Source organism: Anastrepha obliqua, chromosome 2 (assembly GCF_027943255.1).
Source record: "Anastrepha obliqua isolate idAnaObli1 chromosome 2, idAnaObli1_1.0, whole genome shotgun sequence".
NCBI classification, from domain to species: domain Eukaryota; kingdom Metazoa; phylum Arthropoda; class Insecta; order Diptera; family Tephritidae; genus Anastrepha; species Anastrepha obliqua.
In genome coordinates this window covers 31081083-31099949 of record NC_072893.1, presented here as the reverse complement: position 1 = coordinate 31099949, position 18867 = coordinate 31081083, and the positions used below count along the sequence as shown (strand labels likewise).

Below are 18867 nucleotides of genomic sequence, written 5' to 3'. Positions count from 1 at the left end.
GTGCCCCCCTTAAGGACAAACCTTCGCTCCAAATCAACTAACATAGTTTAACCCCCTTCGTTTTCGCCATCAATGTCCGTTAGATAAGGACTCCATAAAATGTTATTGATATTCTAATAGAAATCTACAGCCATATTTATGATTTCAAAAGCTAATCAAATGTTCATCTTGTAATCAAATCAAATTCAAAATTGTTTACCTATTTCACATTAATCCGTACATAAATATTCAGCAAAGACGAAAAATACATTGAAGAACTTGTATCAATACGTCACAGCACTTGAGCCAAGCCACCAACTTCACTCTGCGTTAATTACGTATAAATAACAGTCAATGGCATTGTTCAGTTCGGGAAGTGTGCAATCAGGGTCGGACATCTCAACAAACACATCTTCCAGTAATTAAACGCCGTTCACTAGCAAATGATGATTTAATCAAATGGACACGTGCTCCTTCTACAAAGGATATCAAATTAACTGCTCCTCTTTACTTTTGTTCGCCCGTAAAGGGCAAACCGCAATTATGACGCGTTAATTATCTGCACGTTACCCCTCTAATAATTTTGTGAATTACTCTTCTCTGCAACATTCCACATCAAGCGAACAATGTGGCATGAATGAAGAAGCAGAAGATGATGATGATGAAGGAAAGATGCTTATATGGTCCAAAAATGTGTAGATGTATGCATAGAAATTTCTAGACAAGTGAATATTTATGCGCGTACTTATCCGTGCAATAAATCGGACTCACTACAGTCTAGCCAGAACTAGCCCATTTTGGCAAGGCCCCTTCCAATCCTTATCAAGCGTAAGCACAGATGGCGCGAGAGGCTTTCGCATAATGACTCTTTGAAATGTTAATGCACAAAATCAATGTGGCGGCATCCATTAAGTCCTGCAACGAGAAGAGTTAAAGTTTCACCGATGTTTACACTCAATGCATCCCATCGCTAGCTACTAAAAGGCCTAAATAGGAAACCCTCCAGTTGATTTTGCCCGCGAAATAAGAAGATTCGAATTCCCTTAAAAACTTGTGATCTACTCCTGGAAAGGTGTACTTAACATCAACTCGGTGAGTGCTGGGCTAGTATACATAAACGTGTAAAGTCCCGAAATCCTTCTAGCCACGGGTAGATCGAAGGTGCTCGAGGGAATTTCTAAGGTTAACCAAACTGCTACTCTCGAATTTTCTTTCTTTCTGGGTGTTCTTTCCGAACATTGTCCGTTGGGTATCTACTCGGTGAGGTTTGGCATTTCTTCAACTTCTTTCTACACCAGCTGTCTGTCTAAAATGAGGTGCAATCATCTCAGTACCTTCTTGTAAACTGTTTTGCTCTAGCCGGGTTGCTTTAGCCCCTGTGGATGTATCAGGTTTAGACATCATATACCTGATGAGTTTCATTAGTATGAAGCGGTTAACATGATCGTAAGTAGTCATGGTTTGGTCTTTTCCGCAGCCCACAAATACAACCTGTTTTTTCCATGGTTTCTTTACTAACTTTTCTCTTTTATTCTCTCAACGAGATTGCGAATTCTATGCACAATATTTGGTCGACGTCTCTTTGCACAAGAATGTGTTCTAAATAAGTAATTCAATTCAGTAAGTTATCGTTTTAGTCAGTAAGAACTTTTGTAGTTTATTGACTTTTTGAAATAAATAAAAAATAAATAAATTGCACCGCAATAGATGAAATGTGTGTTTCTCGTCCAAGTGGGCAACCATTTTACCTAACCTACCTAAAATATCTCTGGATTACCCATTTAAGACTTCGTACAGGCCATGCCGGAGAGCTTTTGGAAAGGCTGGGCCGTATATGAAGACGCATATTCTTGAAAATCAATGTAAAAATTGCTATATATTTATGAAAACTATGAAGGACAAGAACATATCTGCTGAAGTTCAAACAACATGCGACACTTTAGTTCATAAAAAATTGTTTTTAAAACTTGGAAAAATTGGAACATATCCCATTTTCTTAAAACGGCTATCTTCTTACTTAAATAATTAATAGTTAAGATTTAAACTTATTATTCTATAATTATACATGTAAAATTTGGTGTATCTTAAGGATCTATTGGTGAGTGCATTCTCTGTTAGGTGTTTGACCAAGCTCCTCCTCCAATTTGTGGTGTGCGTCTATGGTGAAAAGAATTCAGAAGGTGTGGCCAAGATCACGCTATTAACCAGTTCCCAGCGAATTTGAAATAATCAGCTGATTCGCTGTCGCCCCGAAGTCATGACAGCGGTTTGTTTATGAAAAAACTGAGATTGTGTTGGTGATATACGAAAAAAACCAACACAGTCTTCGCCCATGGTGCTTCATGAAAATCGACGAGTGTGTGAATACGTGTGAAATGAGCGGGGTTCTAGAGCGGCCCATACCGAATGATATTCACGTATGAATAGGTGGGCCGCCGAGGTAGGCACCTTATATAGATGACTTAAAAATATTTAGAGCTATACAAAAGTTTTTTTGGAAGCCAGAGTCAACAACTTTAAATAATTTGCTGTCTTTTTTACCTCAGCTATTGCTCACAGAGAGAAAGCAAATTCAACGTTAGCTGTTTTGAAGTGAAGAGAAATTTAAGAGAGTCTTTGGACCATTTTACTACTAAATTTCTACACCAAAATCAAGTAAGATCCATTTTTGAATATGCATGAAATTTTGAGATTCATATCAAGGGAATTGATACAATGCCGACGAATTTTCAATATTTGTCTCTCCAAAGTGGTAGATTTTTGACAATATGCCTAACTACGAGTTGAGGAGCAGTTTACTGCGTTTATGATGTCTGATAGCGGAATTAAGAATTAAAAGTTAAATAAAAAAATAATTACTGATGATAAAAGTTTAACTATCAATAAATATTGCAAAGAGGACAAGAGCCAATTTTTTTAATATTTCCTCTAAAATACCCGAGTATCTATGGAGTCCTATTGTACCGATATAGATTGGTCGGTGTAAGTAACGTTGAATGGGTAACACACTCTGTAAACCCGTGAACCATAGTGTTAGGTAGGCGTTGAGAGAGCGCGCGAACGCTTGGAGCAGAACAATTAATAGACAACGCGATGCTGCTAACTGCAACAGAAATGAGATTTGCTGTGTAGCACTTAACAGAGTAATATTTAGATCCATTGTACAGACCCTACGCTCCAAGAGGAGATCTCTATGTATTTTTCGATGACTACCGAATGATAACTGAGTTAGATGTTAGCCGCTTCGTAGTGCTGATGAAGTTCATCATTTTAATATCAAGACCCATGAACGAATCAATTCACGTAAGGGTCGAATATTGTAACGTGAACAAAACCTACGGCGAAGTTGCACACGAACCATTGGCCTTGAAATACGCTTCGACTGTGAAAGCACCGTCTGTTTACCGTCGCCTGCGACATGGCGACTAAATAAAAAAGCTAACGTGGTCCCTTCTCCGCGGCTGGAAACCTAACTCTGCGACCGAACGCCCTGTCTACTGTCGATAATAAACCAGTGTGCGCTCAACTATTAATGCTTACTCCATTTTATGTTCTCTCTCGAGGCTTAATGGAAAACACCTTTCCACATTAGTGTTCATAGAACCAATTACAGCTGTAATGAACCTGTACCTATTCAGAAGTGTTTGTCTCTTTGCATTTTTGTAGTTAATCCCATAGAATAGAAATCACATATAATCAGCAAGGTGGTAATCTTATAGATGAAATAAATAAATATGCAATCTCAACAGAGGCAGTAGTCTTAAAAATAGTTACCAAATTAAATAGAGAAAATAGTAAACCTTTTTGCAATTTTTTTTCATTCTGTTTATTTTTGTCAATCTGATACCGGAATATAAAATACCACTTTCAACAGTTCACCGACACATAAAGGTTTCCAGCTCTTATTTAATGATGTGCTAGGGGGCCTTTTGACCTTGACAAATGACCCATAACGGGCTTCCATTTTATATTATTAAAAAACTGTGCTACACCGTTTGACCAACCATTAACCATAATCTTTAATAAATCGCTAAATGTTGGGATAATTGTCTTTAACAGAGATTGCCAAATCTTCAGCATAATCAGTGACGTGCCAACCCTCTCTCTCTAGGGTTAGCAGGAAGGAGTTCACTGCCAATATCCAGAGGAGAGGGGAGAGGATCCCTCCCTGAGGAGTACCTCTGCAGGCAGTCTAACCAATTCTGTAAAAAATTAGACACATTCTCTAACTCCCGAGAGACTTTTAAGTCAAAATTTAATCTGGAGATACACTTTTTGAATTGTGACTTATGTACGAGCATCTCACCGTATTGTTTACCAACTGTTATATTTAAGCTTTAGTATTAGTAACCTGATGAAAGAATGAATAAATGAATTTCTGGTAGCGAACTAGTCCATTTATAAGACTACTGTAATTTGTACAGCATCAGTTAAACCAAAATTGTCCATGTGTTTGTTATTTATACACTCACATACATACACACAAGCATGTATCATAACGGTAAGCGTTTAAGGTCATTCGTTTAAAATTCAAAAGGGAATTTAGCTGGCTCACCTGAATTCGATGGTGTCGTCCTGTTCGCATAGTTCATTTAACATCCAAAAGCCCAAGGACTCTGTGTGCACTTCGTTTACCATTTCGTTGCGGCTCCTCCTACTCCCTCTGCTATCCATACCTGCACCTCTATCAGGCTGGTTTTCAAAGGTAGTGCCACTACTTGTTTCTCGTTGTTCTTCTTCTTCTTGTTGGCTGTTCGCATTGCCATGCCATTTATTTTCTGGGCACATTTTTCTAACATTCCAACTGCTATTGTTTTGTGACCGTCTATGGGTCGCTTTATCCCAGCTTTGTTGCAACCATTTAGTAGCAAACGCTTGTTGTTGTTGTTGCTGAAAATGGCCATGTCCACTGCCGATGGCTTCGTAATCATGGCCGAAAGCAAAATTATCCTCATCCGACGTTGATGTGACCGAATCGAAATCGTTTCTCTCCGCGTCGGACTCCCGGCTGTCAACATCGTCGCCATCACGGTTGGCGTCGTTGCGCTGAAGTGAGCTGAACCATGAAATTGGCAACGTGTTGCTTGCTGAATGGTGATCAACAAAACTGCCACGTTCGCGACCGCTTAATGTCGAGAGTGTTTCAACGAAAAATTCCCCCGTGTAGTGCAGTTTGTTGGCATTACCATTGCCGCCATTGTCGGCATTGCTGTCCCGGACGCCCTCCTCGCTATTCGCTTTCGCTTTTGTATTCGTATGCTCCGTGGTGGTTTCGGCGAAGGAAGAGTCGTCTAACGGTTGCCCTAAAGTAGCATCAGTTCTTGTCGCCCGTTTTGCTGCCTTGGGCGTTGTTGGTCTGGCGTACGTCAATAGTCGCACTGAAAATATGAGAAAAATGGATTTACATATATTTTTTCTATCATTTGCTATTTGCCGTTAAATTATGGTAAAGTATTAACCGTTATGCGATTAAAGCAGAAGATACTAATAAGTGGAAGAAAATGGGAAAATTGCAATTTGAGTTTGATAATATTTGTATATAAAATATTTCCAGCGCCTATATGAAAAGTACAAGGTGGCGCAAAATTAAGGAATTAATCCGATTTCGTTTTTACCAAAGAAAAAAAATGAGGCCCTATGCTACACTGGGAGAAACGGATAGTAGTAAAGAAAACTTGAGTGTTGGAAATATTTATTTTGACCTTTACGCGCTTCGTTGTTTGTTTACGGCAGGTGTGTAGTTCACAAGTATCAAACATAAAAAAAATAAAAAATAAAAAAATAGAAAGGTTTCAAGAATGATTCACGTACGACGATATTTGCAAAAATTATATGTACATCTTCATACTAGGTGATTAATTTTGCGGCTCCTTGTAGATACATATATTTATTTATTTATGTATTTAATTAATAGTCTAAAAATACAATATTTATTCCAGACTATGAAAACAGGTTAATGCTAAATAAATTAATCAAAGTAAAATTAAACTTATAATTAACTAGTTTCAAAGTGAAAGAAAAAGAATACATTTTTTAAGATTTACAGAAGAAGATTAGATTAATACTAAGAATTTAGTTCAACAATTCATTTAGAACCAATTTGAAGTGATTCTTTGTGGAACAGAAATCAAGGCCAGACTGATTTGAAAGCGAATTAAAATCACCCAGAGTTCTAGAAATCGGAGCATTGGAAGCATAATTAGTTCTTGCCATCCCTAACCAGAAAAAATCATGATTCCGTAAACTTCGCTGAGGAATATTGAAATAGATTTTCTCGAGTAGCGATGGGGAGTCAATAACCCCATTTATCAAATCGAAGAGGAAAGTAATGGAGAGAATAGTCCTTCTAATATCTAGTGATTTTAGATTTATAAGCAAGCACCGACTTTTATAGGATGGAATTGGATCAGTGAAATTTAATGAACGCAATGCATAACGCACAAAAGCTTTCTGGACACGTTCAAGCCTACTAATATGACAAGCATAATATGGTCTCCAAATAAAGGCAGCATATTCCAACTTGGAACGCACCAGAGACGTATACAACAACTTTAGAGTATATGGATCAACAAAGTCTGAACTAAAACGTCGAATAAAGGCAAGTACGGAATAAGACTTTGAAATAGTGTGATTTAAATGTTTTTGAAAAGAGAATTTGGAATCAAATACCACACCAAGATCAGTAATTTCACTTCGATGAGATAAGCTAGAACCATAAATGTGGTAGGAAGTGGGTATAAGAGAACAAGATTTAGAATAAGAAATATAAAAACACTTGCTTATATTTAAATCTAACTTATTTCTTTTACACCAAGAATCAACGTTATCTAGATCAGATTGAAGGTTTAAAGAGTCCACTGTACTTGCAATCCTCGAGTATATCTTTAAATCATCGGCATACAAGAGAAAATTTGCATTATTAAAACAACTAGAAATGTCATTAATAAAAAGTATAAAAAGTAAGGGACCCAGTATACTTCCCTGAGGAACACCAGAGGACGCAATAAAAGAAATAGATGACGCACCATCAACATTAACAACACATTTCCGAGAGGAGAGATAGGATTTAATCCATTTTAAAATAGTGGAGTGGAATCCTATAGCACTCAATTTGGAAATTAAAACCCTGTGATTAACCTTATCAAATGCTTTTGAAAAGTCTGTGTAAACAGCATCAACTTGAGTTTTTTTTTAAACGATGATATACAGTATTCAGAGAACACAGCAAGATTTGAAACAGTAGATCTACCTTTCATGAAGCCGTGTTGGTCTACTGAAATTAGTTAGTCGTTATAACTACGAAATAGATTTTATCTTTCACTATTAATTCAAATAATTTTGAAACCGTGGATAATTTGGCAATTGGTCTATAATTAGCAATATTGTTTTTATTTCCACTTTTGAATACTGGATTAATGGTTGTTACTTTCCAGGCATCTATGAATTCTCCACGATCAAGGGATTTGTTAAACATTAACAAAAGTGGATAGGCAATTGCAGAGCAGTTTTTAAGAAGATACGAAGATAGCCCATCTACATCAGATTTTGTTGATGTTTTGAGTTGCCGAATTCCATCTTCGATATCAGAAGGCGTAAAAGTTAAAGAGCCAATATTGATTGAGGAATTCATGCTCGAATGAAACTCATCAATCAAATCAGAGTCTACTTGAAAATTTGAACAAAAAAAATCTGCGAAAAGATTGGCTGCATCTGTAGAAGTATGTGCTTGAGTTTCGTTATAGAAGACAACTGAAGGAATGCTTGAGCAAGATTTCCTAGATCTAACATAACGCCAGAAGGAACTAGGATTTAATTTAATGTCCGATTCGAACTTGAGAATATAATTTCGCTTTAAGTCCCTATCCAAAGATTTAAGTTCTCTAGAGAAATGTAGATATTTATCTTTATCTGTGATGGAATGAGAAAACTTAAACTTTTTGAAATATTTGTTTCTCAAATTTTTTAGTTTTCTCAGTTCCTTGGTATGCCACGGTACTCCATAACTAGTCCTATTTATCACTGGTATATTATTTTTACAGATATCATTTATATTATGCTTGAAAATATCATAACAATTGGCAACTTCAACCCCAGTAAATAAAGAATCCCAATCTATAATATCAACTGCTGAATTAATTATATTAAAATCAAAGTTTTTAAAACAAAAATTGGTAGTCACATTCTCAGAATAAAAATCATTAAACTCATAGAATTCTAAATGAAGGACAAGTGGTACATGATGCAGACCAGGAGTAGACAGAGGGTCTACACATTCAAATAAAGAAAAATTTATATTGTCATTTATGAAAATGAGATCGAGAATTCGTGAAAGACTATTTGAGAAATTATTTATCTGAACCAGTCCAAAACTTAAAAAATTATCAATCAAATAAATTTCAGATATACTACTAACATTGTTTGGACATAATGCAGTACTATCATCTAAACTAGACCATTCAATATTACTCAGATTGAAGTCCCCAAGAACACAAAAGTTGCCGTTATTTGAGGTTAGAGCTAAAACATTATCCACATGTGCTTTATACAGTGTATCAATACTTGACGGAGGAATATATGACGCACAAATCAATATATTTGAAGCACCATGCACAGAGACACACAGCTGATCCAGGAGTGTATCATTGTTTTTCAGAGATACTAGTGATGAGCTATGCTTCCGTTGAACAGCTATTAAAACCCCTCCACCTCTGCAGAGACCAGTTTTCTCGACATCACGGTCTTTACGATAGACATGGTATAAATTTGGATCAAAAAACTCATTATCGAAAAAGTTCTCATTTAACCATGTCTCGATGAGAACAAAAATATCATAGTCCATGTGCGAACTAAACGCTAAAAGTTGATTAGATTTAGTTCTCAATCCAGAAACATTTTGAAAGTACATTTTTAAATTTTTTTGGCCATTATTGAGAGCACGATTTTTTATTGCTGATGCGTTGGTGAGTCGTTTTTTTGAAAAAAAATTTTATGTGTGGCTGCAATCTTAGCTTGATACAAATTATATCTGGGAGAATTTGAACCATTAGAAAGGTTTGCAAGGTGTTAGTGATGAATGCCGTACTGCATCTATTACCGATTGAGGCTTACTGCAAATAACTAGCGGCGCTCAGGTTAAGAGAATTTTCCCACTTAGCCATTAAAAGAAAGGGACTCGCAAAAATCTTTTCATTCATACCCCATACACAAGGCTTTTTGGTTAGTCAGGGACACTAAACCCTAGAATGACCATTTAGACATTCGCCACAGTTGTGAAACCCATAGTCACGTATGCATCCTTGGCATGGTGGCCCAAGGTTAAGCAATGAAAAGCAGTAAATGAAATAAATAGGCGGTGCAGTTGCCTGGTATGTGTCGGCACTACAGGGGCTATGAAAACATGACCAACCGATGCATTGGGTGTGCTCCTGAACATACCACAGCTTCCAATCGCTCGAGTGCCTTAAGATTAAAAGGTATATCTGAACTTAAAAGTGAGAATATGAAAGAACATTTAAAGATCCTAGAAGGCTTGTTACATAATCCAATTCTTCATGGGGATGAACTACTATCACCCAAACCAATACTCTTCAGGAACTTCTAAGTTATTATTAACGAGCGTACTTCCTAGAGAACTAATTCTACCAATTTCAAGCCTGAATCTCAGATATGGTTCACTGATGGGTACAAATTGGAAAATGTTAGAGCAGGGACAGGAATCAATGGGCCTAAATTCAAAAAATCGATTTCGATGGGACTCTATCCAACAATAATGCAGGCAGAAATATGTGCCATTAAAATATGTGTAAGATAAAAAAAAAGACTAAACTGTGCCGGTCAGCGTCAAGCCAAACAATTTCTAAGTCCCAGCAAAGGAATATCCGACAGGCTACTCTCACTAAGCAGAGTAGATCTGTGTCTTTTAACAGGATATCTTACAGGTCACATCAGGCTGAGGCAGACAAAGACTTCACCACCTTGGTGGTGCCGTTGTATCTGCATGCAATCTTTGGAACAACAAACCCAAAATTGTGGTAAAATGTAAAAAAAGGCCGAGAACTCTAGGGTTACAAAAATAGGCCTTGCGCAATAGATCAACTCTGGTCGCAGTGCGTAATGATCTTTTAATAATAATAATAATACCCCATACAACATAGTTTGGTAACTCAATACCAACATACACCAATACCAACTACGCTTAAATACATCCTTTAACGCAACTTTCCCAAACACAGAAGATTGCCAGAATTGGGAAATAGACCATAGAATTGGAGCCAGTATCTACGAGAGCGGTTTAATAAGTACTCGTGTTTGATGACAGAAGGCGTTCCTGAGTGAAGTTGTCTTAGAAACGTCAGCAGCCATATATCAAACGACGGCAAAACAAATTTCAGACTGATTGATATGTTAGTTTGGATTTGGCAGCTAATCTATCAAGACGTGTTTCGCTAAGATGGAAAAAGAGCAGTACCGTTCATTAATTTTTTTTTTGTTTTTGGATAGGGAAAAATGCGAGGAGATAAAAGCAACGTTGGATGCTGTCTTTGGGACGTTTCGCTGTCTATGATTACACTTAAATATTCGTTCAACGAATTTAAACCTGAGCGAACATCCGTTTTTGATGAACAGCGACCAGGATGCCCGGCAGTAGTGGTTACCGAGGTAATCATTCAAAAAGTCCCCGACATGATTCTCGCTAATCGACGAACGAAAGTGCGCGAAGTAACAGAGGCCATAGGTGTGTCGACCAGAGCGGAATTAATATTTAACATGATAATTTGGCGCTGAAAAAAATGTCGATTCGACGGGGGTCGCGATTTCTCACAGTTAACTTCGAAGCATCGTTTGGAGCGACTTCAGCGAGATCCGAAGGAATTTTTGCATCGAGTTGTCACCCTTGATGAAACTTGGGCTCATCATTAAACACCAGAAACTAAACAACAATCAAAACAATGGATTTTTCCTGCTGAATCTGCTCCAAAGAAGGCGAAGACAGTCCCATCGGCCGAAAATGTAATGGCGACGATTTTTTGGGATGCGAACGAAGTCATCTTTTTGAATTTTTTAGAAAAAGGAAGAACGATAACTGGACAATACTACAGGGAGGTGTTGGACCGCTTTCACAAAAACTTGAAGGAGACACGGGCGAATATCGCTGAAAAGAAAGTGCTGTTTCATCACGATAACACACCAACACATTGATTCGGAGTTGTCGCCGCTAAACTGAATGAACTGTGTACGAAGAAATGGATCGCGGGGAAAAAATTTAGTTCAAACGAGGAAGTCATCGCCGAGACTGAGGCGTATTTTGAAGAGTTCGACAAATCCTACTTTATGGAGGGGTTAAAAGGGGACTATGTTGAAAAAACAAAAAAATTGTTTAAGAAATGGTTTCTTCATTTGTATTAGGTGCGCAACTGCAGTTTTTTTTTGATGAAAATACAAGTTTATTCTAAAAAAATGGTTACAACGGAATCATAGAAAGTATTGCCCATCGCTGGCTACTACTTTTTCCCATCTTTCTGGTAGATCGCGTAAACCGTCGTGGTAAAACTGTTCATCTTTTGAGGCCATCCACGGATCAAGCCATTTTTTGATGTCTTCATATGAATGGAACTGCGGAGGTGATGATCAGACTGCACAATATCTGGAGAATATGGCGGGTGGGGTAGGATTTCCCCTTTCAGTGTTTCCAGATAGGTTTTAACGGATTTGGCAACGTGAGGCCGAGCGTCGTCATGCTGTAGAATCACTTTTTCATGCCTCTCCGCGTATTGCGGCCGCTTCTCGCGCAGTGCTCAGCTCATTCGCATCAATTGAAGTCGATACTGATCCCCAGTGATACTTTCGCTTGGTTTTAACAGTTCATAATAAATAACACCAACTTGGTCCCACTAAATACATAGCATAACCTTCGAAGCGTGAATATTCGGCCGAGGCGACGACGTAGAATCATGACCAGGCAGTCCCCATGACTTTCTTTTCTTTGGATTGCTGTAATGAATCCATTTTTCATCACACGTCACGATGCGATGAAAAAAGGCCTTCCTTTTTTGCCGCTGGAGCAGTTGTTCACAGTCGACACGTCGAAAAAACGATGTTCAACATCCCCTGATTTTAACTGATAAGGAACCCAAGTCCCCTGTTTCTGAGACATTCCCAAAGCATGCAATCGCTTGGAAATAGATTGGCGGGTAACTCCTAATACTGAAGCAAACTCTTCTTGTGGTTACCACGGATCCTCAATGAGCAATGACTCCGATTCAGCGTCTTCGAAGGTTTCTGACCTTCCTTCACGCGGACGGTAGTCAACATTAAAATCACCGTCTTTGAAGCGACGGAACCAATCTCGGCACGTTGTTTCACTTAAAGCAGCATCTCCATAAACTTTATTTATTTTTATTTTTATTTAGTAGAAAAGTTATTCAAAAACAAATACGGTTGATTGATTTTTCGCCACCTTGTATAAACCCTTGCCACCTTGTCCACCAAAATTCTAACATATCTTTGCTCACCCCTGACATGAGCTCAAAGTACTGTGTGCTCCCATGCATTTTTGGTTTGTTTTGGACGACCTTTGGTATCAATAAACTTTCAACTTTTAAATGCAGATATAAAACAAAAATAGCTTCATATAAATTATTCATCTACGCTTATTGAGAAAATTGAAAAGGAAAACTAAACTTAGCATAATTTTTCAGTCGTAAAAAATTGCCAGCTCAATACATAATTTAGTAAATACCAATCGAAGGAAAGGTCATTTCACAACTAAGAATAATTTCAGCTGCAATGAAAACTCTAAAATATTTATTACCCAATAATAATTTGCTGCGCGCCACATTATCGGGTTATCAAATTGTAAATATTTCGAGCACGTACATTGTGAAGGCGAAAAATAAAACAAATACACTTTAAAGTGCACAACGACAGATACGTAAATGTGTATGTATGTAAGTATTCGCCTTTCCATAATTCAAAATTTTACAGCAGCGATGAAATGTACGCAAGTGCAGGGCAGCAGACTAAGCAGGCGCCAATTAAAGGAACGGCACACACCTAAAAAAAGAAAAATGTCCTAACATAACGAATATGAATTAAAAATGAGTACAACATGAACTTTGAACTTTTGCCTGTACCTTTCCAGCCGTAAATAGTATAAAATAACTACGTTACTCGTATATTGTCTGGATAGCAGAGAAATTTATTTAAGTGCCAGTGAAGTGGCTTACTTTGTGGATACTGAGGTAGATTATCAAGTTTGTTGGGATTCCCTTGCATTCAAATTTGTATCTACAGGGTGTTTTTTATGTTCCAGATCTATTTTGTTTAGAATATAATATATTTTATTGGGTTGCCCGGAAAGAAGTTGCCGAGTTTTTTAAAGACAGTAAATACAATTTTATTAAGAAGAACTTTAATCAATTATATATTTTCCATTTTGTTCATTAACCTTTTGCCATCTTTCCGGCAAATTCATTATTCCGCGCTCATAGAACTTCTGGCCTTTATTTGCAAAAAAATGAACCAAGTGCGATTTTATAGCCTCGTCATTGCCAAAAGTTTTACCATTTAAGGAGTTTTTCAAAGGCCGAAAAAATTGTAGTCTGACGGTGCAAGGTCAGGGCTATAAAGAGGATGCATCAAAAATTCCCAGCCAAGCTCTTTCAGTTTTTGGCGAGTGACCAAATATGTATGTGGTCCAGCGTTGTCCTGATGAAATATGACGCCTTTACGATTGATCAATTCTGGTCGCTTCTCATTGATGGCTGTACTCAATTTGTCCAATTGTTGGCAGTAGACATCCGCATTAATCGTTTGTTTCCTCTGAGCAGCTCAAAATATATCACACCCTTCCAGTCCCACCAAACTGGCAGCATAATCTTCTTGGTGAATATTAGCCTTTGAGGTCATTTGTGGCGCTTCATCATGCTTGAACCATGATCGTTTTCGATTGACGTTATTGTAAACAATCCATTTTTCAGCACCAGTGATAGTCCGCTTCAAAAACGGATCAACTAAGATGCATATCACAAGCGTTGATTCGGTTTGTTAAATGAATTTCCTTCAATTCATGTGGTACCCAAATATCAAGCCAGTCCAAGACTCTTTATATGCTCATGAACGGTTGGTTTTGGTATATTTAACTTCTCTCCAATCTCACGCAAAGTTACTTGACGATCCAATTCGATTAAAGCCTTGATAACGTCTTCATCGACATCACTTGGCCGACCTAAACGTGGCTCATCTTGGGTCATCTTTCATCTTGGGACTCATTCCAGCAATCCGAAACTTCGATAGGCATCGGAGAGCATCACTGCACAACTTCGTTCTCTTTCGATATGTATCGAATACGAAATTCGTTGCCGATTAGTGATACACGCAAACTTTTTCGCCTGGTTTCCATGAAATACGGCACCATTTTACCCATTAGTTTCTTTGCATTTTGGGTTTTGTAACATGAACAAACTTAACACCCTCTTTTGCCTACGTTTTGTGGCACAACAAAAACAGTATTGCCTACTAACATTTTTAGCAAAAGTTTTCATTCCTATGCTTTCGAGTACTTTTTCTTTAGAATTTGCTCTGAAATAAAAAGTAACTTTTCCAAGAGGACGTGATAGATTTATTAAGTTGCTCAAGAAGGCCGACACAGGGCGAAAATTAGACACTTACATCACCTTTAATTATTGCTTCGTAAGTTTGCACATTTCTGAATTAAATTTTGCGGACGTCGAGAGTGATCGATAATAACAGATTTTTGAGCTTTTAACTTAACAGCAACGTAATGAAAATACTTTTTTTGTTAACCTCTGGTCAGAGAATGTTAATGAAATGAGAAAGCACAAATGTTAAATGAGCTTTTTTCATTGACGTTCCCTGGTTGCAGCGCGAGCACGACGCTTCATAAGGTGTGACTGAAGTCTCATTCGCCACAACATTCGTAAACCATGTGGCGGTACACAGTTTGTAGCCTGTGTCATCATGGAACCGCTGTATTTGAGGAATTTTTTTTTTTTGCGAGGGACCTTAATTTTTTCTGATCTACGCTTATTAATTCACCTCTCACATTAGTAATGGGAGAGTAGAATTTGTTGGATGGAGAGATGTTATAATGTGAGTGGTGTGGTCCCCACAACTCGAAATTTTAAAGAAGTTTCCACGTGAGATATTTAGACGGCAAATATACCTGGTTTGTTCAACGGATTCCTTAGTTTTGTGCGAATAGTCATGGCTTTAATACTTTTAGTATAAGATATAATATGTTGCGCTCAGCGTCGGCTACGATGTCTGATTGGACAGTAAATAAGACCACAATACCTTTACTTTTTTTGCCATGGGATGAACATGAAAGATGGCGTATAAGACAAATAGGCAAAGTAAGGCTTTTCTAAATTCGCGAACAGGTACATTCGTTTTAAATGTCGGGCTCTGGCGGCTGGGCGCTTGAGATTCCTTAGCGTGCCCTTTGGGGATGGCTTAAAGAAATTCTCCAGCTTAGATACCTTTTCTCTCTTGCACTACATCAACAGCACTGGATGGCTGTAGATGGTTTTCTCTTCTCTAAATTAGTTCGCAGGTCCACATTATGGTATCAAAACTGCACGTAAGTGCTACTAGTAGTGTACCTGGAATACTCTTGCCATCTAACCTACATACCTACATTCGATTTCTATTGTGGTGGCACACATGTTCAGAATATATGTTTATGGCTTCAAGTATTTCTTACTTCCATATTATTCCTTATCTGCTCTGGAGCATAGGGCCTCGACAAGACTCTTCCATCGTACACGGTTCTGGGCTCTTATTTTTGCGCCATCCCATGTGATCTCGGCCTCTGCTAGCTCACGAACATCGATCATTTCCAAGTATTTTTTGGACAACTGAGACCTCTGCTCATTTGTGGGTTCCAGCCCATTGCCATTATCGTGTTGCTATCTTTTGGTTTTCTAAACGTGTGACCTATCCATAACCACTTTCTGCGTTTGATTTGCCTAAAGATGGGTTTGGCCAGAATATTCTACAGATGATGCGGAGGCATTTGTTGACTAAAAATTGTAGCCTCTATGTAGTGGTGTTAGAAATCTATAATGTTTCACTTCCGTAGAAGGATACTGACACACGAGCCGAATACTCGCTCAAACGCCGCATCTTCATCTGCTCCACCGTACGCTATTATAGTGCAGCCGAGGTAGCAAAAGCTTTCGACAAATTCCACAGGGCACCCCTCAACCATTCTAAGTCTTGCTTTATTGTGGTTGACTCTCATAGTCTTCGTCTTGGCGATGTTGACCTCCAGTCCGACAGTGCGTGCCAATGCGACTAGTCTGTCCGCCTTCGCTTGCACGTCAGTAAATTTGTGAGAGAGTAGGCAGATTTCATCAGTGAAGTGCAGGTCGTCAAGATGTCTGGTGCAAATCCATACAATGCCTCTTTTGTGCAGGGTTAATTGGCTCATGACGTCCTCTGGGACGATGGCTTCAAGTATATGGCATATTTAGTTGGTTTTTGATATAAACAAACGTTTGATGCCCTCAGCGATTTTGTGTTTTAGGAAAAACTTGATCTAAAATCCGAGTTTTTTGGCCGAAAATAACCACGTAATCTTTACACAACCATCATACTCACCGGACCGGGCCAGGAGTATTCTATTGCTGCGTCTGCCATAAACGGCTCCACCCGAACTCCACCTCGGTTAGATGCAACAAGTGCAACGGGTGGAGCCATCTTAATACCTGTTCAGGCCTTAAGACACATAGGGAGTGGACCACACTGTGCGTGGCCCCGTGTTGCTCCCGCCAGCAGGCGTCTAATGCCTCCACGGCTACTACCCCCCCTTATAGGCCGGCACTACCAACCGCCACCACAACTAGTACCTCTACGGTAAGGAGCCTATCGGAGCAGCAATACTCCCCTGACTTAATCCATCCTCTTCCCTTCTGCTCCAACCCCAGTGCGGGGACAAACTAGCAGCTCTTGGTCCTCCTCACAATCTGTTCCGTGTGTCAGGCCGTAATACCTCGGAATCTGGCATCAGTCAAATGCAATTTTTGCAATGGCTGGTGCCATTTTTGGAGATGTTCCGGCCTGCGCACCACCCGTGAGTGGACAACTGACTAGGTTGTCCCCTGCTGTAGAGCTCTGCACCCGCAACCGCCACCCGTGGCGCGGTCACCCACCATCATCAGGCCGCAACAACAACAGCGGATTGCACAGCAGGCCCAACGTAGGCAACCCCATGCGTCCCTCACCTCCCGAGTTACAACGACATCACCCAGAAACTTTAAGCTTTATCAATTTAACTGTAACGGACTCACGATCAAGGCCGACGAGATAGTTGACTTCATGAGCCGGAACAGTATCAAGATAGCTGCGGTCCAGGAAACCAAGCTGCACGCTAGGTCCTCTCTGATCACCAGGGATGGCTATAATGTGCACAGACATGATCGCGAACGAGACAATGGTGGTGGCCTAGCGTTTATAGTCCACCACACAGTGAAGTATCGTCTCATTGATGAAGGGATCGACCGCAGGGACAGCACCTTAGAATGTCAAGGCATAGCTGTCCGGACAGGCGATTCCGAGCTCGAAATTTTTAACATTTATATACCCCCTGTCACCTGCTGCCCGGGAGGACATCACTCTGATATAGGTGCGCTCATCAGAGGTGAAAACCGATTGGTTGTAGGTAGGTACATTGGCCGGTACCCTTCAGAGTTTTTCTACATCTCCTTCTTAGAACAGAAAATCTTACGAAATTCGCCACATTTGTGGAGATAAAGCCCGCCTCGTCGAAAAGCTCATGCTATACCAAAGCGCTTTTTGGTGGTTCAAATATTGACACAAGTGTGTTATATCTGAAGTTGATTATTTTGAAGGGGGCAAAGATATAGGTTCATAAATAAATATATTTGGAGAAAAATCAAAGGTCTCCTTACTTTTAGAACACTTCTCGTATATAAATATATATGGACTGTACACTTTTGAATATGCGGAGAATATTACGTGTCATTTTGACGTCCTTTATATAATCGTACACCGAGAAACTATTTATGACTATTTATTTTGTAATGAATAATTCTTAAAATTTTCCTGCACTGAGAGATAAAGTAAAGAGTGTCCCGACGCCTCTAGTAGATTTTTTACACAAAAGATGGAAAGGGATGGAGAATTTGAAAAATGCCCTTTAAACACTCGGCTTCCACTCCAATAAAAATTTGTTATATTAACAAAATTGAATTTCAATTAAAAATTATTATATGAAAAGAAGCATCGCTTTGCAGCAAAAAGCACGCCCTGTGTTATCTCATAAATTAAAATGATGATTTAATTTTCTAATAAATCTACACTTAACATAAAACATTGACTCAGTGAGGTAGTCGGAATAAGTTCTTCAATGGATATAGAATGCACCTACTCACACATACCAGGAAATTCACAAACACCATAAGTGCATAAGTGTGTAATTACATTGTGGAATTGAGTGAGCTGCTGCCAACTTAGCTGTCAACTTGAAAATATCAAATCCCAATTTACTATGCCCATCCAAGTGGGTACCGAATGCTTGTTGCATTTGCCTAACGTAAGTCTGAGTGCATAGAGAAATAACTTGCAAATTGGGAATATTGACACGTACGTATAAATGTTTGAATGTACAATAGGGTTGGACATTACAAAAAAGGTTGGCAGTACACCTTTTATTGGGTTCTTCCTCCTATTTGAGGTGTACGTCTTTATGTTTTTCCACAAATGGAGGGACCTACATGCCGCATCCGAGCGGCAGATGGTTTTTTATGAGGCTTTTTCATGTTTTCATGGCAGAAATACTATTAATTGTAGGCGCATAGTTCCGAAACAAAAGCTTCTCCAAAGTTCCTTGACTCCTGGAAATTC

General features: G+C 38.8%; 1 protein-coding gene across 1 annotated transcript in view; it reads right to left on the bottom strand.

Annotated features, from left to right (window-relative positions):
- Nucleotides 1–18867, bottom strand: part of LOC129239402 (uncharacterized) — a 169150-nt gene that overhangs the window by 62946 nt on the left and 87337 nt on the right. The window contains exon 3 of the mRNA XM_054874868.1: nt 4535–5357. Within this exon, the coding sequence (XP_054730843.1) occupies nt 4535–5357 (823 nt within the window). The remainder of the gene's footprint in view (nt 1–4534; nt 5358–18867) is intronic.